Source organism: Vicugna pacos, chromosome 2 (genome assembly GCF_048564905.1).
Source record: "Vicugna pacos chromosome 2, VicPac4, whole genome shotgun sequence".
In the NCBI taxonomy this organism is placed as follows: domain Eukaryota; kingdom Metazoa; phylum Chordata; class Mammalia; order Artiodactyla; family Camelidae; genus Vicugna; species Vicugna pacos.
This window is the reverse complement of record NC_132988.1, coordinates 82,240,620-82,267,573: the sequence shown is the minus strand read 5'-3', so window position 1 is coordinate 82,267,573 and position 26,954 is coordinate 82,240,620. Positions and strand designations below refer to the sequence as shown.

General features: G+C 40.1%; 1 protein-coding gene across 1 annotated transcript; it reads right to left on the bottom strand.

Moving 5' to 3' along the window:
* Positions 1 to 3,485: 3,485 nt before the first annotated feature.
* TIGD2 (tigger transposable element derived 2) lies at positions 3,486 to 6,856 on the bottom strand. The gene is made up of 2 exons (XM_006220430.4): positions 6,513 to 6,856; positions 3,486 to 6,333 (listed from the first exon to the last, which is right to left on the bottom strand). The coding sequence occupies exon 2, from the start codon at positions 5,411 to 5,413 to the stop codon at positions 3,836 to 3,838; it is 1,578 nt and encodes a 525-aa protein (XP_006220492.1). The 5' UTR covers positions 5,414 to 6,333; positions 6,513 to 6,856; the 3' UTR covers positions 3,486 to 3,835.
* Positions 6,857 to 26,954: the final 20,098 nt, after the last annotated feature.

Below are 26,954 nucleotides of genomic sequence, written 5' to 3'. Positions count from 1 at the left end.
GGGGGAAACTAATTTCTGTTCTGAGCTGGGACACTTGAGAGTAAAAAGGGCACTGGAACGTTTACTCTGGGACGACCAGCGTCAACCAGGACATTGCTGGGCACACCAGGCCCAGGGCCCCTGGCCTCATCAGTCAGACGGGGGACAGTGCTGACGCTGCTGGTGCTGCTTCCTGACTGGGTGCAGGTCTGCTCCTCCAGGTCCCCCCGCCCTTGCACGGGCAGTTTGCATTTCTGCTTTCAGTGTATGAGCTCGTCATCTCACAAAAATGCCTTCAGCTGCTTCGAAGAATTCATTTCTCCTTGAGCCCTGCTGCCCTGGACCACAGCTAGAGGAGGCCTCACTGTATTTTTTTTTTTAAACTGATAGGCCCCTGAGGTGATTGACAGCACACGCTGTAGACTTAAGGGCCTGGGAGACTGAGCACCGCCCTCCCACCTATACAGACCCCCAGCCAGCATTCCCAGGGATGAGGCAGTGCCCTAGACCTCAACAAGGATGCCCAGGCCTCCCGGAGGTCTGCACAGGGGCACTGTAAGAGAAGGGCTGTGACTCATTCTCCCAGCCAAGCCTGCAGACCAGTTCTCAATGAACAGCCACAGGGTTGCTTGCTAGTCGGTGTTTATGAACACCTGAAGGGTGCCTGTTTAACCTGCTACCTTTTCACATATGAAGAAAACTGAGGTTCAGAGAGGTCTAGAAAGCTGTCGAGGTTATCTAGGGAGAAAGCAGAGAAGCTGGTATTTGTTCTCCAATCCATCACTCTTCCACAACCCCACTCCTTCTGCTGGGCCAGAGTTCCACAAAGTGTGCCAAGGAGGTATGCAAGATAATTTTGGGCTATAGATGGTCATTATAAAAACAAAATTATTTTATATTTACTTTAACTTGAGCTAGAAAGAGAACACAGCTGGCACATAAGATCTGTGATTTTGTTTAGGCTATAGATAAAGTACCTTAACTTTATGTTTAAGGAAAGGTCAACTTCATGAAGATACTAGTAAGTGGACACAGCCCTCCTGAGGGAGGGCTCAGTGTGAAGTGCACGTCCCGGCTTTGACTGTAATACTTTGTGTGGCTCTGGCCACGTCACTGGAGGCAGCGTGTCTCTGAGACCATGACCTAAGTAGCCACGACCTGCTTCATGTCAGCTGTGCCATTTAGTCCACCATGATCCTCCCTAAATCCAGAAAATTCATAATGAAGTGACCGCAGAGCTCAGTCTGAAGAAAATGAAAATAAAAAGAATCCCAGGACAAGAGCACCATTATAATCATGTAATTTTGCTGGAATTGACTGTGGCTACTGATCTGGGCCCTGCCAACTCTATTATGTTTACTGGGCACTCAAAGTTTTCCCGTCAACCCCTAGATTACTCTCTGAGATTGAATTATGAAATAGTAGATACTCCCACTACATAATTTTTTAAAAATAAACTCTCAGTTGCCAAACACTTTCCATTTGGTCTGAGTTCTGTAAGTCTTTCAAATCCTCTAAAAAAATATGTTTATTTAAACATTTGCAGATATTTTCTTTAAGGGGCACAAAGTCAAATAAGAGCACATTATTTCTGTGCTTCTCAAACTAGGATCCATACAAGGAGCATGTGGTTAACCAAGATAACACAGTGCATCTTCCTAGAGGATATCATTAGTGTAACAATACCTGGAAAAGGAAAAAGATTTTTGTATTACAATTCATTATGGAATTAGAATACAGTTTATATGTGTTTATGATAAAACACAGGATTAAACCATTTCAATGTCATGACTGAAGGAAGTTTGAAAAGTTTTTGTTAGCAAAAAGCTCCGTGAAAAATGCAGAGCAGTATTCAAATATGTCATCACCCTTTTTAGGCTTCAGAATCCCTTTGCCTCCAAGAAATTAAACAGCTTCAGGATTTATCTGTGCAAAATTTCATTTCCATAGGCCTTTCTAGTAAGTTCAATTGTGTAAACTGAGTAAAGTGTGTTAATAATAATATATAAATTCTCCCAAAGAAAGTAGATTCTTAGAGGTTTTCTGAAAAGGCTTTCCTCGAACTCAAAGCCTCTGCTTTGTCAAAAGGCAGAATTTTGATCTCTAACCATAGCTTCATGAAGGAGTGTCAGAGCTTCTAAAATCTCCTCAAATCAATCACAACAAAGCTCCCTATCTCTGCCTGGACCTAATGGTTATAACCAGTCTAACCAGTCTCCTGTGACATTTCTTTTGCTCTAATTTTCTACTGATCCTGTGTTTGGTATTTCAAGTGTCCTGCTAACTGTTATCTGCTTTAAAGGTATTTTATTACATCAGTGAATTATGCCAATATTGGGAACAGATTCTATGAACAAAGCCAACATTTATGTATTTTATTAGCAGGCCTGGAGCAAAGAGATTACAATTCCATCCCCATTTCCTTTTTCAACCTAAGATGTCTTAACCGTGCCTGCATATCTCACTGTGCCTAGCAGGAGATGGTCAGGAAATGATTTCTAAATTGGATTAACCTTCCAGTTTTCACTGAAATAAACTGTTATTGCATTTCAGCTGACTCTAGTCACTTGCATCTCTTTTTATCTCACTTCCCTCTTAAAGGGTTTTCCCAATGCAGCAACATCAGGGTTGAGTCACACACTGGATCTGTTAAGCATACTTCTGAAACTCATCATTTTGGCAACTCAGTAACAGCAACTAACACTCAAGAGGACTAATTCTGAGCCAGGTCCTGTTCTAAGCCTGTGTTACTTAAAATCTATATATTAACTCATTTATTCCTTATAAAAACTCTGGGAGGCAGGTATTATTCCCATTTTACAGATGGGTTAAGGAACTTGCCCAAGGTCACACAGCAGCCCACGCTGCTCTATAGTGCCTTCTCATGTTTGATTAATGTCAGTCCATTGTTCGTGTGATGGTTCCATAAATTCTATGTGCTTATGTTCCCAGTATTAGTTCTCACCGAAAAACATGCTGTATGAAAGCAAATGACATACTCTGAACTTTAAAATGTTACATTAAAGAGCTTACTAAAGAAAAAAACCACTGACATTATCTATACTAATAAAGGATCAAAATGACAGATAATAAATATAATTTAACCCTTAACTCTTCTAATAGCAATGACTTGGAAAATGAAATCTGTGTTTCTGAAACAGGGATGGCAGTCTTTCCACAACTCTGAAGGAACTCTCCCTACTGTCAGATGAAATAAAAGTGAAGTGCAAACGCTTTCCCTGGGGCTGCTTTAACCTTATTTCTTTTCCTTCATTATACTCAGAGACAGCCCATCTGAACTGCTGATTGTCCAAATACTGTTGGTACAGAATGCCATATTTAAAGCTTTAGACTATTTTCCTTCAGTTCTCTGCTTTCACAGTGAAATACATGTACTTCGAGCATAACTTCTGCTGAGTTCTAAAATTTTCAGCAGGCAGAAAAATTGTAGAAATGGAAACTTAGCCCCCGTACATTTCAATTTGGAAAGTGAAGTTCAGAGAAAGTCATAAAAATTCAATTTAAGTCAGATTTATTGATTGCCTACAGTGTGCATGGTCCTCTATTAGACATAATGAAATTCAGGCACAAAACAGACACAAGATCCCTGGCCTCAGGTACCTTATGATCTAATTAGTATAATACAGATTAGAAACGGGACGGACAAGGTACAGGTCAAGGCTCACTTCCTAGAATCGACATGAAAGCGCAGCAATTTAAGTAATCCAAAACGGCATCTAATCCTACAGTCATTTATAAAATTTATTTGGCCTTGAAATCCACGGCATTTCAAACAAGATAATTAAGTTCCACTGCAGATAAAGTCACAACGATGCAAATCCACTGAAGAGCATTATTAATGACTTTTGCTATTCTGGATCTTCTGTTTTCTTCTTATTATCGTTCGAAGCCTCCGCAATACCAGTTTATCAGACAGAAGCATGTCATCTTGTTGTTCAAGGTAGTCGAGTAAATTTTCGGTCCATTCAAGGGCAGCTTTATGGCTAATATGCTTCTCTGGATTCAGTTCTGTTTTCCTAGTCTTACTGAAAGGCTTGTGTTCAGCAGGCTTGGCCTGGTCCTCCGCACCTTCACTGTCAGTTAGCACCTGACAGCTAGAGTCGTTACTCCGGGAGTCAAACCACTGGTCAATATTCTCAATGTCAACATGTTCACAGTCTTCTGTGTTCTGTAAAACGGTTGCTAAGTTAGCTGCTAAAATGGCTCCTTCATCAATATTCATGCCTGAATTCTCTTCATTGCCAGGGAGAAGTTTTTTCCATGCTTTGGTTATAGTACTTGATTTTACCATATTCCAAGCTCTTGACACTTCATAAATGGCATCCAACACTGTCAAGTTCTTCCAGAACATTTTTGGGTCAATTCCTTCGTCCATGTATTTCTGAAGAAGTCCTGCTCGGTAGTATCTTTTTACTGTGGCTAGAACTCCTTGGCTCATAGGTTGAATTAGACTTGTGACGTTTGGTGGTAAATATTTCACAATTATTCTGCCATCATCTGAACTCAACAATTCTTCATTTGGATGTGCCGGGGGGAAATCCAAAAGAAGCACTGCTTTTTCTAGAAGACCCTTGGATTTCAAATGCTTCTGTACCTGTGGCACAAAGTATTTTTCAAACCACTGCCTGAAAACAGAATGTTCTATCCATGCGCTTTTTTGACTGAAGTAAGTGACAGGAAGGTTTGAAAGGTCAGCTCCCTTGAACGCACGGGGTTTTTTTGCTTTTCCCACAACACACAGATTAAGTTTGTGTAAACCTGTGGCATTGGCGCAACACATAATAATGATTCTCTCCCTGCTTGACCTATAACCAGAGGTACTCTGTTCAGTTTCAAGAGCTAATGTCCTTGATGGCAGACATTTCCAGAACAATCCAGTTTGATCAGCACCATAAATTTGCTCTGGCTGTAGATTCTCTCTCTCAACAAATTCCTGAAAGTTACCACAAAACTCACTGGCAGCAGTTTCATCTCCTTTCAATTTTGTTCCTTTACCAGCAGCCTTTGGAATACCGTGGCGCTGCTTAAATCGAGTTAGCCAGCCAGAGGACGCGTTAAAATCACCTTCCATCCCCAGCGCGTCAAAAAAGAACTTGGCCTGTTTTGCACAAATCGTTCCGGACACTGGAATCCCATCTGTTTTCTGTTGGTTAAACCACTCGATCATAACTCTGTCGAGTTCCTCATATGTTGATGACTTCATAGATTTACGTTTGGAAACCCCACTTGTAGGATCTGAACTGTTTGCATAGTTTATTATCCTTTCCTTGTTCTTTTTAATATCACGAACTGTGGATTCACCAATTCCATACACCACAGAAAGTTTTTTGAAAGAGATGCCTTCCTCAAGTTTCTTAATAATGTCAAGCTTGTCCTTAATTGTCAACACCACACGCTTACGTTTCCCCAACATCTTAAGGGTATAATATTTTAGGCGATTACTAGAACAAGATATTTAACAACGTAGATTTGAGCACGAGACTAGAAAATGGTGTTTTAACATCCCTTTCCTCACCCTTTGAATCTAGATGGACAAGTGTTGGCCAATTTCTAGGCAAGGCTTATGTGACTCTCTTCACTTGGCTGCTTTAAAACTTTCAAAGTTCTTTCAATAAGGACTAGCTCCAATTACTCCTATCTTCTAGCTTGCTTCTTTCCCACTGAGTTTAAGATCACTTCGTGAACTGCAATTTCAACAGAGATGGCAACCAATACCCGACCAGCAAGGTCTCTAAGACAGCCCTACTGCATACCTAATTCTTCCTGCCGTCATTACGGGCAAGGTTCTATGCTGAAGGAACTAAGACTCAGGGGAGGGTATTAGGGGAAACGTGCTAGGGAGTAAATAGTTTCAGACAGGACTTGCAGCCTTGACAGACAGGGAACTAGAATGGAAGAACTCACCCACCCCCTGACTGCTGTCCTTGTCAGGCAGTGCGCTGTATGGAATGCTGCCCCTCCAGGCAAGGACTGCTATAGGTTACGCAAGTGAGTGGTTATGGAAATCAAAGGCAAGCAAGGTATGGCAAGCTGGACAGAGGTGAGCGGTGCAAATAAGCTGAAAGTGGACAGGCAAAACTTTGTACTTTAACACGACACGAACTTCTACCTAATGTATTTGGCAACTGAAAAGGGGAAAAGGTGGACAAGAAATGGTGTCACGTGGTTAAAGCACCAAAAAACTTCATTGGCAGAAATCAGGGCTCATGGTAGAGGGTATGGGGTGGAAGGCTCAGTGAAGATGTTAAAAAATCCTGGTGAAAGATGATCCTCGATGGGCCAACAGAAGTAGTTCCTGTCGGGGGCTGTATAGGCACTCGGAGCCTCGGAAACCTAAAGGAAAATACCAAAAACATTTTTCTTTCAATATCAGGGTCTGTGGCATTACCCACATCTATCCTGCAACTATGTTGAGAAATTTAACGCCTCCTATTAATGTGATGGCCAAATACGACAAATGCTGCTTTTAGGCATTATCTAGAGTGTCAGGGAGCGGGACCTGAATCGCCTACCTCCTGAAATTAAGAGGTCAGAGAGAAGCCGTGTTAGCGAGGGCCTCTCCCCGCAGGACGAGCTCCGGAACGCGGGACGTCTTTGCTCCCGGGGAGGGAGCCCGGATTCCTCCGTGGACGCTGGCGACCAGGCTGTCACCGCCGCGGCCAGCCAGCGAGCGAGCGGGCGCTGGGCACAGGGGACGCCCGTCCGCGGGCCGGGGGCATCGCTCTCCGCCTGCCTTCGCGGGGGCCAGACCGCCCTGAGAGCAAATGGAGTCTCCAGAGGGAGGCTGACACTGGCGGCGCGGCGGCGGCAAGCGGCGAGCGTCGCGGCCGGAGCCGGAAGGCGGGGGATTAGGGTGCACGCGCGCGCCCCCGCAGGAACGTTGTGCCGCCGAGGGGGCGGGGCCTGCGCTTGCGAGCGCGCGCGGCACGGGGGCGGGGTCTTCCGCGAGCGGGCGGGAGAGGGCGGGCCCAGCCGCTGCGGCGTCTCCGGGAGCCGCGTGGGTTCGGCTAAGGGCCCGTCTGCTCCAGGCTGCAGACTGCCTCGCCCGCCAGCAGGGGGCGGGACAAGCTCACCCTGTCTTAGCCCTTTTCCCAGTGTCCCAGCTCTGTGGGCGAGGCTTCCTCCATCCTCAGGTGGAGTAATAGTCGCACCCTCTGAGGGCTCGCGAGAAAGCTGCGCATCCTCGGGTGCCTGGAGCGAATGGGGCAGGGCGAGCGCACGTGGAGCGTGTTTACAAATAGCGGCCCCGGCATCCGCTCCTCCCAACGCCGACTCCCGGGAATGCCCAGTCTGCCGGCGGGGACGGGACGAGCCGGAGCAAGGATTACGAGCTAAGGTAGGAGCCAGCGGACGCGACTGCTGGCCGAAGGCAGAGGCGGGCTCCCCGAGGCGACAGGGTTCGGGAGAGGACCTGGGGCTTACACTCTGCAACACCCATCCCAACAAGCCCTGGGCAGGTGGTGCGCAGCGGGGGGCGGTCAAACTGGGTATCAGGTCTCTCCTCCCTGGCGGGCCGCTCGAGGTTTAAGTCACAGAAGTCGCGATAGAGGCGTCTCTCTGCAAAGCTCACTGCACCTGGGAGACGCGTGAGCCTGTGGGAGGCTCCCTCGTGGATTTCGCAGCCCCTTTACTCTTTACTCCCCCTGCTTCTAGGTAGTAGTAAGGAAATTTGACAAAGACTCCCTTGATTTCTTTCAAACCGAGATACAGTACGTTTCTATTTTGGCATTTTAAATGGCGCGAATGCGGGCATCTGTGCACTAGTAACCGCTACGGAGAACCGTGCCTTCTCGGCGTCCCGGGAGTCGCTTCCCCGCGGGGCCCTCGGAGCCTTCCCTGGAGAAGGGAGCGAGCGGCTGCACCTTCATCTGCAGCACCTGTTTACGGAGGAAATGCTTTCAGGCTTTTCTTCATTTCTTTCTTTTCTGTGTACTTCGAAAAATGGAAGAGTCTTCAATTACATTCCTCTAATATCTGAGCATAAATGTCTAACCTTTTTGGTTAACATAAGGTAGGGTAGTAATTTGTCGTTTGTTTGCAAAGGCCATATTGTTGCTAGCATGTTTCAAAGGGGAACTGACCTGAGCGCTCTTACTGCAGAAAACATGATGTTGGTTCTAAGGCTCCCGACTCCCTCGCCCAAACCGTTCGATTGCCTTACTCAAAATCACAGCTTTCTGACGTGATGGAAAATCTTTGATCTTCTAGTTAAACTGTGAAGTTTGAAATGATTTTTTTACAAATGTTTGCTTTTCCTGAAGGTAGATCTCACCTCCCCCATCCCCCTATCAGTCAGTCTTGGTTGACTATTTTGGGCAAAGTGCAACTTCATGCTAGCTTAATATCATTTTTAGAAGTTAGCCTCTTTTCTCTGATAGTTGTAAGAAGCGTGAAAACAGTTGTATGTGACGAACGAAACCTCATTCATTCCTCATAAGGGAAGAAAGCTGACATTTACTGACTGCCAATCAGAAGACCCAGTGTGTAGTCAGAAGTTAGCAGCCTGGTTTTCCCCCTCACCCGCCCAGTCTGCTGGGGTCCCTCGGTCCCTCGGTATTGTAGTAAAATGAACTCTGCCTCTTACCCCTGTCCTACTGTCTCTGGGAGTTAATTTCCTTTCATACACCACTTGTATCATTTCTCTGTTTCTGCTGAATTGTCTTATCTCTTAAAGCTGTTCGCTTTGCGTCACCGTGTGTAAGTTCACATCTGAAGCACAGCCCACATTCCTTGATCTCCTAAAAGCACCACTTCATAGGAGGCAGTTGTGTTTAGCAACTTTTAATAAGACTTTACCCAAGATGGTTTCATCTAACAGATTTTTTCCTTTTTGTGGGGAGGAGTCGCTAACTGTAGCAGATTTACTTTAGGGTACAAGAGTGGGGCGTGGGGAGACCTGAAAATAGTGTCTGTCAGCTTGATTTTATGAAGAGCCTGGCTGGCCACAGGGAACTTCTTGTTGCCAGCTCTTCTCTTCGAGTCGCAGCCTTGTCTGCATCTCCTTATGTTTTCTCCTTTCTCTCTCCAGCGTTATTTCTGTCTCAGGGCCCCCTCTCTCCTTCCCTCTCAGCTACTGGTGAAATCCTTAGATTCTCTGTCCTTTATTATGCCGAGCAATTTTGTATTCTGTAACTTTTTTCCCACTGTCCCTTATTGTGATTTATTCTCTAATCAAAAGACATTTCACTCTTTGGGGAATTCTGCCACCAGTATTTCTTTCCTTCTACATATATACAATCTCTCTTAATCATTATGCTAGCACTGTGAGGTTGATGCTATCTCCATTTTATGCACAAGAAAGTGAAGGCTGAAAATCTATCAAATGTAGATTGGAGAATGGAGATTTATCTGGCTTTAAAACAACATGTTCTTCCCACACTGTGACAATCGAAGTATTTAACTCAAAGACATGAAAAGAAGGAAGTATATTGTGATTATTTTTGCAAAATCAAACTTGTCATTTATTATAATGGAATTTTTGACATTAACCTTCCAAAGAGGTATTTTAGTTGTGAAAGCACATTTAAGTCTGCAGCTGTGTTCATCAGACATAGCATTTGGTTTATTGGAATGTGAGTTTTCTGAAAACTACTCCAGATCACCTGAAAGTAGCTTATGTGTCATTACCAGCTCTAAAGTTCCTTTTCTGCTGAGGTGATGTCAATGCAAATGCCTTATGTGGCCTCATTTGTGGTAGTATTCTTTATGCATGAAAGTTTTGTAATAGAATAGGACACCTCTAGGTAGAATAAATTCTTAATTTTAAAGGAACTATTTATCTCCTTTTGGGTTCCATTTAGTTTATCATTGACCTTCATTTACTTGGAGATTTTTGTTTGATAACCTGAATTAGCTACTCCAATAAGCTTAGGATGAGAAAAGGATAACATTAGCCCATATGTATTAAACTGATTTAATAGTAAATAGTATTTCTGTTAATAATTGATTTTCAATTAGCAGTAAAATTTTCAATGATCAGAAACTAATATAGCATTGTGAATTTTTAAAAAATGAAAGACAATGGCTTTCACAAAAAATTTACTGTTCCCCATTTTAAGGGATATAAAATACTGAGGGGATTTTTCAGTTAAAATGTAATTGGAGGGTGTGTTTTAGAGCAAACAAAATTGAAAAAGTCATCAGTAAAATGAAAGTTTGTACTTTGAAGTCTCTTTCAGCTGTAAAGTCATTTTACTTTGGATTATAGATAGAAGCTCAAATCATTCATGGTTAAAGGTAGGAACACTTTTCCACTTAAATATCTGGACACAAATAAGAGATCAGATTGCTCATTGGAAAGTCCCTTTCCTTAAAAAAAAAAACAAAACACATGATATTGAAGGATAGTGATGACTTACACTTTTCTGTCATATGGATGCTCAGTAGAGGGCTTTTAAACTTAATTTAGTTTTCTGTGTTTCTTTTTTGGCTCGCCGTAGATTTCCAGTTGACTGGCAGCATAGGCAAAATAAGGAAAAGACTGCCTGGGAGCATAGAAAAGATTTAATAGGGTCAGAAGAAGGACAATTACTGGTGGAAACGTTTAAGGGAAAATTAGACTTGATTCCTGAAAAAACGTGTGGCTGTAAATTGAAGAAACCAGTGAATTGCTGATTGATGTCAACAATGTGGGTGGAAAACTTGAGTGAATTTATATACCCCCCCCTTTACCTTTCCAAACCTGCTGGGTTTCCAACTGTTTTCTAAAGGAGCCCAGGGTTCCATCAGGTTGGTCAAATTAGGTTTGCTGAGAGCGGGGAGTGCATCCACCCCTCCCTCTCCCCATCCCCTCCCTCTCCCCATCCCCTCCCTCTCCTCGTCCCATCTCCCACCCCAACCCCGCACCTACAGCTCATGCTTTTAGGCTCTTCCTGCTTCTCCTTTAGCCTTGTAAAGTCCTCTCCTGCCTCTGTTACTGTGTACATCCTTCAAGTTCTAGTTTGTCCCCAGAGCTGCATTTTTCAAGATTCCTCATGTCCTGTGGGTGAGAAAACTGCCTGGGGTCCAACATGCAGGTTCCAGGGCCCACTCCAGGGATGAAGCCCAGGAATCTTTATTTTCAGCATGCATCCCAAGTGACTCCAATATGCTAAAGATGGAAAACCTTATCTACTGACGACCATCTTGAATATGAGATTCCTCTCTCATATTCTTTTGGAAGAATTGTTTTCTTCCTTCTCCCCTCCCCACTTCTTAAATTGTATGCAATCTTTGAAGGAAAATATGAAATACAGAAAAGTAGGAAAAAAACCCCAATCATACCAACATTCAGAGATAACTACTCTTAACATTTCGGTCTGTAGCCGTCTCTTATCAGTATACTTATCATATATGTACTATGTGTGATATCGACATACACACGTTTTAATGAGAACATGAAGTTATACGTAAAATTTTACACATGCTCTTATTAAAAACACCTTATAAATATTTTGTGATACTGTTGATTCTCATCAGCCAAATACCACCAGGAACTCATTTCTTGCCAAAATTGAGCTTAATACTGCAGCACAGGAGATCCATGGAAAACTATGGAGTCCCTCAAAAAGAGGAGGGTCAGGTGGAGTTTATTATAGGATTTGGGTAAGATGATTTTAGCGGGGGTTAAAGTGGGGAGACCTGGATTGGGTGCTGTCAGAAAGCAGGGGCAGTTTAGCTATTGGGCATCTTAGTTTTGATCTAGGAAGCTAGAGGAGCAGGCTAGAGTTACCACTGGAGAAGCAGCAGCAGTCACTCCTGCTAGCCAGGAGAGGGGGGTGTTTGGTCACTCACGTGGTGGCAGGGCCTTTACCCTCCCTCCTGGTTAAATTTCTATTCCGGCAGGAGTAGAGGGTAACCTTGTTTTTGTCTTGTTTCACCACAGTCATGGAGAGTCCTCCTTTGATGTCTGTGAAATTGTTTAGATTCCTCAGGGTAATATCATGCCTACCTTGTTCAAGGCTTTCAATACATACTCAAAGGGTCCAGGATCCAAAAAGGTGTAAGTAATAATCATTGATAAATTAGCTCGTTCAGCTGTGAAGCAACCCTTAATGCAACTGGGTAATTATATCATGATGCAGCTCTATTGAGGCTCATACTTGAAAACAACATTATTAACACCTGCTTCAATGCTTCTAGATTAGAAAGGCCTCGTGATAGTGTTTCTCAAACTCAGTTTTGATCAATTCTAGACGTTTCATCATCCCCAAAATCCCATACCATTGGCAGCCCCTCCCTGTTCCTTCCTCTCTCTCTTCCCCAGCTCTGGGCAACCACTCCTCTTTACGGGTTTGCCTATGCTAGATGTTTCATATACATGGACTCACACAATATGTGTCCTTTGTGACTGGCTTCTTTCATTTAACATAATGTTTGAGAGGGTCATGTTGTAGCATGCATCAGTACACTGTTTCCTTTTATTGCTAAATAATTGTTACATGAATATACTGTATTTATCCATTCATCCATTGATGGACATTTAGGTTGTTTCCACTGTTTTGGCTATTACAAATAATGCTGCTAAGAACATTCATGTATAAGTTTTTGTGTATGTATGTTTCCATTTCTCTGACGTACACACCAAATTGGAGTTGCTAGTTCATGTGGTAACTCCATGTTTAATCTTTTTTGAGGAGCTATTTTCTAAAGCACTTTACAGTCTTACAGTGTGTGAGGACTCTGCCTTATTCAGACTGCTATAACAAAATACCGCAGACTGGGTGGCTTGTAAACAACAGAAATTTATTTCTCACAGTTCCCGAGGCCGAGAAGTGTAAGACCATGGTGCCAGCAGATTCTGTGTGATGACTGGTTAAGACCGACTCCTTGGATCATAAATGCCTTCTCGCTGTGTCCCCACGTGGTGGAAGGAATCTCTGCAAGTCTCTTTCATAGGAACACGAATTTTATTAATGAAGGCTCCACCCTCAATACTTAAGCACCTCCCAAAGGCTCCACCAAGGCAGGCCATCACACTGGACATCAGGATTTCAATATATGAATTTTGAAGGGACACAAACATTCAGATCACAGAAAGCTCCAATTTCTCCACATCCTCACCAGCACTTGCTGTTATGTCTTTTTTTTTACTTGTAGCCATCCCAATGGGTACAAAGTGGTACCCTTTCATATCCATAGTGGTTTTGACTTGCATTTCCCTCATGACTAAGGGGAGCATCACTTTGTATGATTATTTACCATTTGCATATTTCTTTTGGAGCAATGTCTATTCAGATTCTTAGCTCGGTTTTTCATTAAGTCATAACAGAGTTACAATGTTAAGTGTTAAATGTTCCATTTTAATTTTTCTCCACTGGCTTTCCTAGAGGGGAGACATAAGAACGAACCTTCTGAGGAGTATCTTTTTCTGTGATACTGTTGAAAATGTTTCTCATGATACACTGTCACTTTCCTTAAGGATTCATGTGATAAATCCTGGCTATCTTTAATGTCACAGGGAAAAACTATGGTTTCCAGTAGAATTTTGGTTTCCTTTCACCTGACACAAGAAGTAGGTATGTCCATTTTATTTTAGCACTGACTTGCACAAATCTGTGACCTTAGATTTGTGCCGAATTGCTGTAGCTAACTCATTTTGAATTTCTAGTACTTTTCTTTTTCTTATACATTGTGTTTTTAAATTTTAATATTTTAATGGTAACTGTTCTTTTTATATATTAGTTATTTCAACTATTGTTTTAGAAGAATGTAAGCAGTAAAATTAAGAGACCAGCCAGGCAGTACATCTTACTAATAAACTTTATAGGTTCTAGAAGCGTAGTCTCCAGTTTGTACATCTGATTACCACCTACCAGACATGGAATCTCCAACTGGTTATACAGAACCCTTCACATATGGAAAATGGGAATAAAAATTATACCAGTTTTGGTTTTGTTGTAACAATGAACTGAAATAGAAACTGCTTTGCAAAGTACCACACTCTGCACTACGTAAATACTAGCTGTGATTGTATTTTTCCTACATCTTTTGTCTAGGAGGAAATACTTGTATTTTCTCAACTTCTTAAGAAAGGAGACATTGAAAGGCGCTAAAAGACAGCAATAGTGCTAAAGGCCAAATTCATACATATGTAATGATATTGTATTTGCAAGAGTGCATTATATACCTACGGTTGTCATTATAAGAGGATTCACAAAACCACCTCAGGATTATCTATTGAAAGTTCTTGTTCCATTAATCCAAAACAATTGCACATTTTCTTTCCTTGCTTTAATCCCGAATCATAGCATATTACATATACTATGTTTTTGGCAGATTTTTAGCCTGATTTTAGGTATCTGAAGGGGGATGGTGAAGATATAAAATGAGGGTCTGATGCAATTAACAGACATCAAGTAGTCATCGTTTTGGAAATATGTTTGAAACATGCTTTAATTCTTTTTTCTCCTTTAAAAGGTTTAAAAATGCAAGTTGGAGAGAATGAAAAATGGAGGGGAGGGAGGTCTAACTTTGCCTTTCCTGTTTGCATTTATTGCATCTCTCAATGTAAACCCTGACACTGAAATTCTGAAAGGTGGTGGTAGGTGATAATTATTGTTTTTCCCGGCTTTTCATATTATTCCCTCTTTATTTCATTTGCCTATCTATCATATCTATATAAATATGATATGATAAATATATACACATGATACATAGATAGATATGAATGAATATATATACACATATATCATTTTATACATTATGTATGTATATATGCATATTTTTCCCAACCCTTTCTCTCTATACTTAAGCTTGTAGTTCTCACAAATTTCTGTTTCCCCCCTCTTCCTTCTACATTGTGTTCTTTTCTTTCGGGGATGTAATAGTGGAAGTAGCTAACAATTTGGAAAGTCCCGGTGAACAGTGTGCTGAAATTGATGTGAAATTACATGATTGCTTGTTTAGGAGAAATTTATGGCAGTATTAAATCCATCATTTTGATGCTGAATGGACTTTTAAAATCTCTCACTTCAGTTGGTGGTTTGTTTCCAAGAAACAAGCAGGCTGATTTATTTAACAATATCTGTTACTACAACACAGGAATTAATTTTGTACTGACCTCATTTGTTCCTAAATTGTGGAATTTTTTTTAACCAATAGATGGTTTTAATTAATTTATCGTTGCTATAGTCACAGAAGGAAAAGTGTTTAGTTTTTTCTGATAAATCTTTAACATGCAGTATTGGAACTTTAACCTACCTTCCTTCTTTCCTTCCTTCCATTCTTCCTTGCATTTTTAAGTTTTTACTTATGAGTTGAAGGATTCTCTCCCTTTTGCATACTTTAAGACTCTTTGATGTACTTGGCTATGAACTTGATTTCTCTCAATCTGCAGTAGTTAATTGCTTGACCACTGGACATTTTACCATGCTCCAATGAAGGAGGACAAACATTGTTCTATATAGAATGGGGATTTAATAGCAACTCATATATGTAAATAATGATTAAACTATTACAGCTATGTAATGAGACACGTTACAGGGTCCAGGCTCCTACTGCTTACCATATAACAGGCCAATAAATTGACAGACGAGGTGCTGGAGCAAGCAGCGACTTTATTCAGAAAGCCAGCAGACCAAGAAGATGGTGGGCCAGTGTCCCAAAGAACCATCTCACCCAAGTCAGAATTCAGACTTCTTTTATACTGAAAAGGGAGGTGGGTGGTTCATTGTTACAGACTTTTGGTGTCAGAATCCTATGTTCTTGTAGCTGACCACTTAGGTCAGGTTACGATGTTCCTGTAAACCTCTATCAAGACAAATGTTATTCTCTTCTGCAATTTTTTTTATCTATGAATGGAAAAGTGTTATACCTTTAAAGGTCAGAGCCTTGAGAATGGGCTACCCTGTGTATTTCAGGCTATAAGCAACATTCTTACAGCAAAAGCAATAGAATACAAAGGTTAAAGTAAAAGAAATGTCTAATGTGGAGTCAGATTTGTTTTTCCCTATTACAGATACTGCTATTAGACAGTTAGCTGCCACAGGAATGCACAAGAACCCTACAGTAGTGGTCCCTCCATCTTTGTTAACATTCCATGATAAGCCTAGCAAATTATGTATGACTCATGAATGCTTTTGTGATTATAAATTATATCCATAAAAAATCCTCCGTTTGTATAGTACATATACATAGCATGTGGTTTTCTCTTAGTAAATACTTGATTGTTAAATGAATAAATAAGTGGCATCTTGAGTTTCTGTTCTGTTTGTACGTCTTTCTCGCAATGGTTGAGCAAGTAATTTGATTTCTGAGTTTCAAATATTTTTTCATTATAAAATGGGAATGATGGCATTTACATCCTAGCTTTTTTAATGTTGATTGAGAATACAGGTAAAAGTGCTTAATAATATTTTTTAAAAATATCTTTTCTGCTCTAATATTTATCAATTGGAATATTGGTTTACTATTCATACCTTATAATTGGCAACATCTTTGCTCTTAGCCTTGCCACAGTTGGAAATCAGGTGTGTTCCAAAAAGAGGGATATACTCAAATTAATGCATTTGTGAGAACATAGGTCTCAGTCAGAGAAGCCTGCGTTTGAAACCTGGCTTTGTCCATTATTGGCTGTGCAAGTCTGAACCTTTCTTGAGCCTCAGTCTCTCATTTGATAAACATGAATAATACCTATACCGCCGGAATGGTTGTGATAACTAAATGAGAGCATGTGTGGGAGACTTGGTGATTGTTTCCTATACCCCTTCACAAGTTAAAACACCTCTTTAATTATAGTTCCAGGAATGGTTATTCACTTAATATGAATATTTTCTTATTTGTTCACGACTTTAACTTTTCCAGATTTTTTAAAAAGAATATAAACCATGTTACTTTTTTTACAGTCTCGCAGTGGGTCAGGCACTGTCCTAGCCACAGGTCATATGTTTAAAACAATTTTTTAATACAAATTTTAACAAATTGGATTATCATTAAAAAATCAAAAGTAATTGCTTCAAGGATTTTAACTTATCCTTTATTCAGAGGTAAGATTTGAAAAAATTTCAGTGGAATCTTCCTGATAAACAGGTTGAAAATGAAGAACTCAGTTATTAAAGGCCACAGACATATGTTCCCGTGAGCACTATATTCCTGCTTGTTTCTTCTGTCTTACAGATTTTATATTCTTGCAGAATATAATTATGGAATATAATGTAATATTTTAATTTCATACAAAATATAAATCTTTGTTATTTTTTCTCCCAGTTTCCTTGAGATATAGGTGGGATATAACACTGTATGAGTTTAAAGTGTACAACATGATGATTTGATATACGTGTATATTGTGAAATGATTACGACAGTAAGTTTAATTAACATCCATCACAGAGGTTTTTTTTTTTTCTTGTGATGAGAACTTTTAAGATCTACTCTTAGCAGCTTTTAAATATACAACAGAGTATTAACTATAGTCACCATACTGTACATTACATCCACAGGAATTATCTTACAACTGGAAGTTTGTTATTTTTTGACCACCTTCACCGGTTTCCCTCATCCTGTATTTATTGTCCTTGATTCTTTTTTCTTTTTCGGATCTCTGAACTTTTTTCTCTGAAATCCCTTAGAAATTATATTCACGCTTACTCTTTTCAATTCTTTTGTCTGATGACACTCATGGAATCCTATTTCTTCTCCTAACTTTTAAATGAGTCCCAAAGTGTTTCCAGGAGCAACCCAAGATGTATCACCACACATTAATTGTGCAAATATTTGTTACGAAGCTTACAAGGAAACAATAAGATATTGCCCTGTCCCTCAAGGAGTTCACAATCTAGAAGGATAGGTTTGTTAACAATAGCAATGCTGTGTGTAAGTATTATACTAGTTGTTTAAACCAGACACATGTGCACAAAGAGACAACTTTAGTCAAGAATGCTGATGACACTGGTGCTGGGTATTGAAGTGTGTAAAGCTCTGTATTAAAGTGAGAAAGGAGACAAGGGCATTTCTGGCAAATACCAGGTCATAAACAAAAGTTCTGAAGTGGGAAAGCATAAGCCTTATTTAATTTGAAGAATGATAATGTACTATTTTTCTACTGCTGCTGTAACAAATTATCACCAATTTAGTGACTTAAAACAACTTTATTTACTGTTCAGTAGGTCAGAACTCTGTAGTCAGTTTCACTGGGTCAAAATCAAGGTCTGTCTTGTCCCTCTAAAGGCCACTTTAAAAAAAATTTTTTATTGAAGTGTACTTGTTTTACAATGTTACTTTCAAGTGTACAGCAAAGTGACTTGGTTATACATATATATACATATATTTTTTTCTTTTCAGATTCTTTCCATTATATGTTACTACGGAAATTGATTATGGTTCCCTGTGCTATACACTAGGTCCTTGTTGTTTATCTACTTTATATATAGTAAAGTGTGTCTGTTAATCCCCAACCCCTCATTTATCCCTCCCTGCTCTTTCCCCTTTGGTAGCATTATTTGTTTTCTGTGTCCGTGAGTCTGTTTTTGGTTTGTAAATAGGATTTGTATCATTAGAGGCCACTTTCATTCCTTGGCTGTGGCCACTTCCTCTCTCTTCAAGCCAATACCTTGTACCTTCAGATCTCTCTGACGCAGTTGCTGACTGCATCATCACAGCTCCTCTGACTCTGATCTCTTCCTGCCTTCTTATAAGGACTCACGTGATTGGGCCACACTGAGGTTAGGTTATCCGGAATAATCGTCCCCATCGCAAGGTCCTTCATTTAATTACACCTGCAAAGTCCTTTTGCCATGCAAGGTAACATATTCACAAGTTCTGGGCATCAGGATGTGGGCACATTTGGATGAGATTATTATCCAGCCTACCACCAGCAAGAGGTAAGAGTTTAAGATATATAATGGAGATAAGGCTAATGGGGAATTTGATTTTGAAAAGCCTTGAAGCCATGCTAAGGAGTTTGGAATTTCGTCTGTAGGCCTACAGTTTTTATTCTTATAAAAGGTTAAAAATATTATGATGGATGCTCACTTCAGTGTGCACATACTCAGAATCCAAATACAATTACATGGGTGATCACAGGTGCCTTGAACCCCATCTATGGAGCCCTTAGGCCTAAAGAGAAGGAGAACAAACAGGAAAGGAATACAGCCAAACCAGTTTCAGAAATGGACGGGTATAGCTGTACTGAAGGGATGCTGATGGGGTCCACGTTTAAAATGTTTACATTTTAAAAATGGCTGTGAGAACAGAGAAGAAATTGACTTGCAAACTTTCAAGAGGTAGAATAAATAGGCTGTGACAGTTTTCTAAGGAGGGATTAAGGAAGCCAGAAGAGGCTGCAGCAGCCTTTGAGATGTTTATGAAAATGATCGTAATGTACACTTCCTACTGAAATTTCCTCCCACTTCATGACGTGATTAGATTCTAGAGTCTACCTGAAACCAGGTGCAACTTTCTGCTCAAACATGTTGTTTGCCAACTGATTAAATTTCTTCTGTTGGTAGGGCAACCATATAAAATCATAGTACCAGTATGGGTCAGTGATTTTTTAGAACCATTTAAAAATATTTAAATCAAACTTACTTATAAAACACTAAGCTAAAAATTGTGTTTCTCTGAAGTTCTGTTGCCAAAGATATTATGACTTAGGTAATATAGTTTCTTAAACCAGAGGTGAGAAAGAATTCAGAACTACTTGTGAAGAGAGACAAAAAGCGTCAAGTTTCTTCTGGTTCTGGATTTATACAGCAAATTTGTTTGAAGACTGAATCAACACTGGTGGTATCGCAGTGTTACTTTCAGGATATGGGGATGGTGAAAGAAAAGTCAGGACCTGACAAGAAACCCCCTTGGTGAACAGACATTTCTTACTGCTACTTAAGGATAAGGTGGTCTAGAAAATCCCCTGGTGGAATGTTTCAGGGTGGTCCACACAGGCCTGCCTCCTCAGGTCCCCATCTCATGAACTGGTCCACAGAGGACCTTGCATTGGAGTTAGTGTGGAGGAGAAAGATCTTTCCAATGTAAGACAGACTTTTTGGTGATTTGGGGTTCTTAGGATCCTGGTAGAGAGGATTTTTCGATCCCCTGGCAGTAGCCTTTGTTGGTACCTCCCTTAGCCTCAGCTTCCCTAGAACACTTTTAAACGTGAAAGGGGACTCTATTAATAATTCCATTGAGCCAACAAGCATAATTCAAAACTTTCCCAAGCAGACTGGAGTTTAAAGTACCCGAGTTATTAGGCACTGCTCCAGTGTCCTGGAAAACAAAACTTTATGCCTCTCCTTTCTTCATGCCTCTCTTATCTTGACTAGCATGGCACCTTGTTTGCCTCTTTGTAAAGTCAGTTATCAGTTTTTTTGGGGGGGATAATTAGGTTTATTTATTTATTATTGTTCATTTTTTACTTAATGGAGATACTGGGGATCGAACCCTTGACCTCATGCATGCTAGGCGTGTGCTGAACCACTGAGCTATACCCTCACCCCCAGTTATCAGTCTTACGAGTTTTTTCCTGCAAAATTCATGTGATTTATCCTTCACTATCTAAATTCAAGACACGTTCATCTCAGCTGAGTTATTATGAACAGGGTCCACTTATCTATAAAGAGTCTCCTTCCCATCCTAGCACCTCTTAGTCAGCCTTCCAGATTAATCTGGCCCTAGTTTTGTCAAGCTGTTCATTCTGTTTAAGAACCTACAGTAGTTCCCGATTGTTGATGAGGTCGAGCCTAGGTTTCTTTGCTGTTTCCAATTCCTTGCTTTTTTGTGCCGATGCCGGCCTGTGTGCTCATCACACAGACCACGTTAGAACGCCCTCTCCTTCCTCTGCCATCCTAGCCAGTGACATCTGTGTAAGTCAGCTCAACATATGCCTTCCTACACCTCCAGCTCCAGCCACTTTCATTCATCACATCTCTTCCTGTATTCGAATTTTAGAATTTTCTGAAATACTAAGGGCACACATTTTAAATTTGATTATACAATTTGTTGTATTTGCTAGTTGATGGATTAAGACTCAAGTGCCTTCAGGGGCCATGAGGTAATTATACACTGTGAAGCTGTCAGAATGATGAACAACAGGCATTAAGTGTTTGTGTTGATTGCTAGCAATAGTCATTTCCACCCAGGTACAGGTGCATGGCCTTTGAAATCACTATGCAGGTGAGACAAAATGGCTAAACAGAATACCTTCACAAGGTATGCAATTTATGTCCTAAATATTTTTTACATATACTGCATAGTTCCAGTGATACACCATTTCCCATACCTCTCCTTAACCATAATTCCTGGAATAGTAATAAGTACACCTTGTGCATTGTATAAGTGCTTATGAAATTTAAAAGTTCAATTATGGCTTTAGCAAGCTTATTGGGAAAATAACTAAAACTGTTCTCAAAAGAATCTACTGTAAAATAAGCTACAAGGATACATTGTGCAACACAGGGAATATAGCCATATTTTAATAATTATAAATGGAGTATATAACCTTTAAAAATTGTGAATCACTATTGTACACCTAAAACTTATTTAATGTTGTGAACCAACTATACCTCAATTTAAAAAAATCTAGCTATGTCTTGTTTCCCGGGTGTAGGTTTGGGGGATCATCAGGGATATACAGTGCTTCCTATCCCTAAGTCAGCCCTCTTGCCCACTTGTTAGTGGGCTGGGTCCTGACCCTCCTGCTGTGGAGGCTGATGTGGTGGACCTGCTTTGGTTTCCAGGGGATAGGGGATGATATCCAGGGCCTGTGTGCTCATAATAACTCTCAGCTGAGTTATTATGAACAGGGTCCACTTATCTATAAAGAGTCTCCTTCCCATCCTAGCACCTCTTAGTCAGCCTTCCAGATTAATCTGGCCCTAGTTTTGTCAAGCTGTTCATTCTGTTTAAGAACCTACAGTAGTTCCCGATTGTTGATGAGGTCAAGCCTAGGTTTCTTTGCTGTTTCCAACTCCTTGCTTTTTTGCAATTTATGTCCTAAATATTTTGTGTTAAGAGTTAAAGTGGGGCTATAAATAGGTCTAGAAGAAGGGGCCATAGGGAAGCTAGTGAGAAAGTAATAGAAATGCAGGTCAGACAATGGAGCTTACATAATGCCCCATGAATCTGGAGTGTCTAAACTGTGGGTTGTATTAAAGAGTGATGAGACCAGTACTCAGCACCTGAGATAAAAAGACAGCTGAATTTATTCACTCCTGTGGTAAGGGAAAGCTCGGCTGGCCAGGCAGTCTTTCTGAGCAGAGCAGACTCCTATTCTATATAGGGCTTTTGGGAAGTGTGGAATTAGGATTGGGAGGTTTTCAGGGGTTTGTTGGGATTATCTGAAAGAGAGTGGTTATTCACATGGATTGTTTGGCACTCAAAGACATGTTTGTTAAAATGAGTATTCTTCACTGGCCAGAAGTCATGGGTTTTTGGTGATGTATTGGCTTGCAAAATCAATTGGTTTACCAAGGCAAGTTGCCAACTGATTGAACAGGTTTAAATTAGTTAAATTGGCTATTGGTTTCCATGGCTGCAGAGCACTCCATCTTTTCCTAGGACTGTAGTCATTTTTTCTTCCCTTTCCTGAATTGGGATGGGAATACATCTAGAATTCAGAATGAAGATGAGATACTCAGATTTAAACTGGACCTTTTTTAGGGAAATCTTTCAGAAAAATAATTAGGAGAAGGTAAGAGTAGGCCCAACCCCAGGTGATAGGGCAGTTTTAACAACACAGATTAACAAAGCCAAAAAAGACCTATATCCTGCTATTTTCCAAGGAACTGAAGCACACAGGCTAGTCTTTCTATGAGTATATGAGGAATCTAATGCCCAATAATGTTATTGAATATTCTAGAGCAAGGGTGGGCAAACTTTATTATAAAGGGTCAAATGGTAAATATTTTAGACTTTCTGGGCCCAGTCTCTTGCAACTACTGAGTTCTGTTACAGTACTGCCAAATTAGCCAGAGACATTCTGGAAACAGAAGGGTGTGACCAGATTTGGTCTAGGGTAGCTGATTTGGCACACAGGCTAGTTTGCTGACCCCTGGCCTAGATCAAGTCATCTTTCAGGTACATCTACTGTCATGGATTCAAACACTGAAGTATCTAAACCCTTCTGATTGAAAGAGAGTATATAAATGCTAAATAGTTGCTGACTGGCTGATTTCTGATTTCCTGTCTGGTTGGATGTCATTGATTTTGGGTCAAGTTGGGATACTTATTGAGAAATAGCTGGGACAGAGCCAGAGCTTGAGCAGAGACTGAGTTTAGACAAAAAGAGCCTCCACTGTTCCACTTCTGATGGGCCTCAGGTGGTTCATGCTGTAGTTGCCACCAGCACCAACCCCCCCACCCCCACACTCCAATACCTGCTGGTCCCTGCTACACGGCTGACGTCCTGTCTCTGGGCTACTGCTCTTTTGGTACCTCTTATGTCAACTCCAGTAGCAGAGATTTTGTCCTTTGAAAATTGGTGTGTCTTCCAGCTAACATCAGAAGGCTTGGCTTTGAAGCATTTTTAGCTTTTTTGGAGGCTAGAGGATAACCTGGCCTTTTTAGCTTCCTCCATCAAGCTTCCCCAGGTCAAAGGGTGGTTTGAATGATAGCATCCTAGGGGCCTGACCATTCGTTACGTAGTAATTTTGACACCTTCCTCCAGGGTGCCCAGGGTTCTTCTTGAGAATAGGGCATCCTTTGTCTTGCCATGGTATTTCAGCATTTCTGGAAGTGGTCATGGAATTAGCCCACCTTAGTGGGCTATTCAGAAAAGCACTTTTAAAAACTTTATCCTTTCTGGGGGAGAAGCAATAACTCATATCAGCACATCTCTTGGTTGTGGCTTGTATATCTTAAAGTTCTTTGTAAATCGATACTCAGGAATATACATACATGACAGCTCAGAGAACTTTCTGGAATCAATTGGACTCTATCACTTTCGTCCATTTGGGGTCAGGAGAAAACATTTCAGACTCTAGTTACAGATATAGCCCATGCAGAAACAAACTTTGCAGTGAAGAGTATCTTCTGGTGCTTGTTAAATGGCCTGTTCAGGGATTCTATTTGCAAGTGAAATTCAGTCATGACAGAGAAAAATAAGGATGAAAATTAGTCACCACACTAATTTTACTTCATAGTGGTATATAAGAAGTAATGAAAATTAGGACTAGTTTTTTTCCCTCCCATGTCATCCTTATATAGTAATATCCAAAATAGAATTGCCTGTTAGATAAACAATAACAAGAAGTGTAACTCTTTGGTTCTCTAGCTTGTTCTACTTAACTGAATGTTTTTGAAATTCATCATGAAGAACTGATTGGAAAGAAGGGCAATACAATTTTTAAAGAAATGGATAATGAGAGAAGGCTATCTTTATTAGATATTTAAATGAATTATAAAGATATCATTATTTAAATGTCATGAAAGTGATATAAAACTAGAAAAAATAGAATGTTAGCCTGAAAAATCCCCTGTATGTGCATGTGTATGTATGTGTGTATATATGAATTTAATATATAGTACGGTTAATTTAGGAAAAGTGGGAAATGAAAACTTTGCTCAGTAAATGGGGCAGATTCCTTAGTATATTAGTTAGGGTAAAGACAAACTTGTTTCATATACACACATATATAAGACCTTCAAATACAGTAGTATAATGTGAGTTTTATTTCATTCTCATGTAAAAGTTCCCCTTGGCCTCAGCTTGTAAGGCCCTTGTATTCCTCAAGGGCATTCTGAAGTCCAGGTCCCTTCCATCTAGTTACTCTGTCATCCCCTGAGACGTGGTCCGTCTTCTGCATGGCTGAAGCTAGGTTTCTGGTGCACCCGCATTCTGGCATGTCATGAAGGGGAAGGAGAGTAAATGTGGAGCAAGGGATTTCATACTAAGCACATGACACAGAAGTTGCACAAGTCGTATTTGCACCCCTTCTATTAATATGTGAGTGGTCACATGGCCCTATGCACCTGTGTGGAAGCTTGGGGAACGTGGTCTTTAGCTGGATAACCATGTGCTCAGCCACAACTACAGAGAAAGAGCTCTAATATTATGAGAAGGAGAGATTACATACTAAGAGAGTTAACATCCTGGGCCAGTAGTTATGTGAAAAATAAAAATCAAATCAATTTAGATCTTCATCTTCTAATATATTTTGATATTCCAAATAGATATATACTGGAACCACATGATGAGCATCCATAACAGTTAGTTATAGCACTTGGCAAATGGTAATAAAAATAAGTGCTTTTTATGGGATTATATCATTTGATCCTTACAATGACCCTATAAAAGAGACTGTTAACTGATAAGACTCCAGTTGCTAAATGGATGAAGAAAATGATCAAAGATAGTTCACAGAACAGAAAATACAAATGACTGAGGATTTTTCATATTTTTAATGTTATGATAGTAAACAGAAGTACAGGTTTTAAAATGAGAAATCATTTTCACTTACTAATTTAGGAAATATTTTACAAAATATTCAGACTTGGGTAAGGCATGTTGCAGAGTATAAACTGCCAGAGTCAATGTATGTCAAGATCTTTAGCATGTGTTCATGTTCTCTGTGATCCAGAAATTTCACTTTTAGGAGCCTTTACTAGAAACAGTCAGAATGAGGAGAAGGCATTACTTAAAATCACACACATAAAATCAGGAACCATATAACTGTCAAAAAATGGGAGAATGACTAAATTGTTGTATATACAGAATGCAATATTACACAATACTAAAATAGTGTTAAAAGTATGGAGCATGCCTCTGATACAATGTTAAGTGATAAAAATTAGGACATAAAATTATCAGAAATTAGATTTACCTGATTTTTTTTAAAAATCATAGAAAAGATACTGCAAGTAGATTTGTTAAATGTTTCTGGGTGTCCTCTGTTACTCTCTTACTACATCTTTGCTTCTTTATTAGCATCTCCACATTTATTAATCAGAAAGGTTTATTTACTTAATCCTCCCTCCCTCCACTAGATGATCCATGAGAGAAAGTACTACACATCGTCAGTAAGTTACATAGCATAGTGCCTGGCTTGGTATAGGCAATACGTACTGACTGGGTGATGTTGAGTGATGGTCCTCGAGGTGACCTAGTCTTTAAGCTTTTTATTTGTCACCGTGGACCAGCAACATTTGTATAATCAGAAAAACAAACAAACAAATTTTTAAAGTATTAGAACAGTTTATTTTATGGTCATTTTCTTTGATAATCAGCCCAATTGTGTCTATTGGGTGAATGGGAAGCAGAAATGATAAACTCTAGATTAAGGCAGAAGTAGAAAATATTTCTTTTTTTGATGGAGAAGAGTCTGTCCATTTTCCCACACCCATTCCCTTGTATGGCCTTGGGATTGTTTTCCTGCCTTGTGGAAATTGTGCAGTGTTCTGTGTGCACATACAGAAATAAAATGTGCTCTGTTGTGTCCTGTGGCTTGCTCAACAGTTTGCTATCTTTTTGGCTCTGCTACAGGTAGCCTTGATTGGCTATATAGATACACAAAGAATACTAGATTTTAAGAAAAGTATTGAAATGGGAACTGATTTCAGTTTTCCCTTTGCCTCCCACCTTCTCTTCTTAAGATATAACTCTATTAATGTTTTGTTACTGGGAGCAATTTAAGTCTTTTAAAGTTGGGGTCAAGTGAAACTTTCCATGTAACCTTTATCAGCTTTGTCTTAAATGTGCCAGTAAAAAAGATTTGGCAGAAAAGTGGTAATGGAAAAAAAAAAAAACAGGACAGTTTCCTTCTGGCTTATATGAAGTAGATATTTTAGCTACCTGTTCAAATATTTGGAAACTGTAAAATCAGATTTTTCTAATGGCACAGCGTATGGAGTAAGAAGTTCTTGAAAGATCAGCTGGAGGCTCATTTTCCAGACTGTAAGCCACACACGTGGAATTGTGGATGTTGTTCTATGTTTATCACAGTGTTTATGTGAGTAAGGTAATTTGAGAGTAATTATTAGAAGCAGTACTTAACAGCTACATAAAACAGCATTTTCATTTAGAACAATTCTGACAGGAAACAAAAAAGT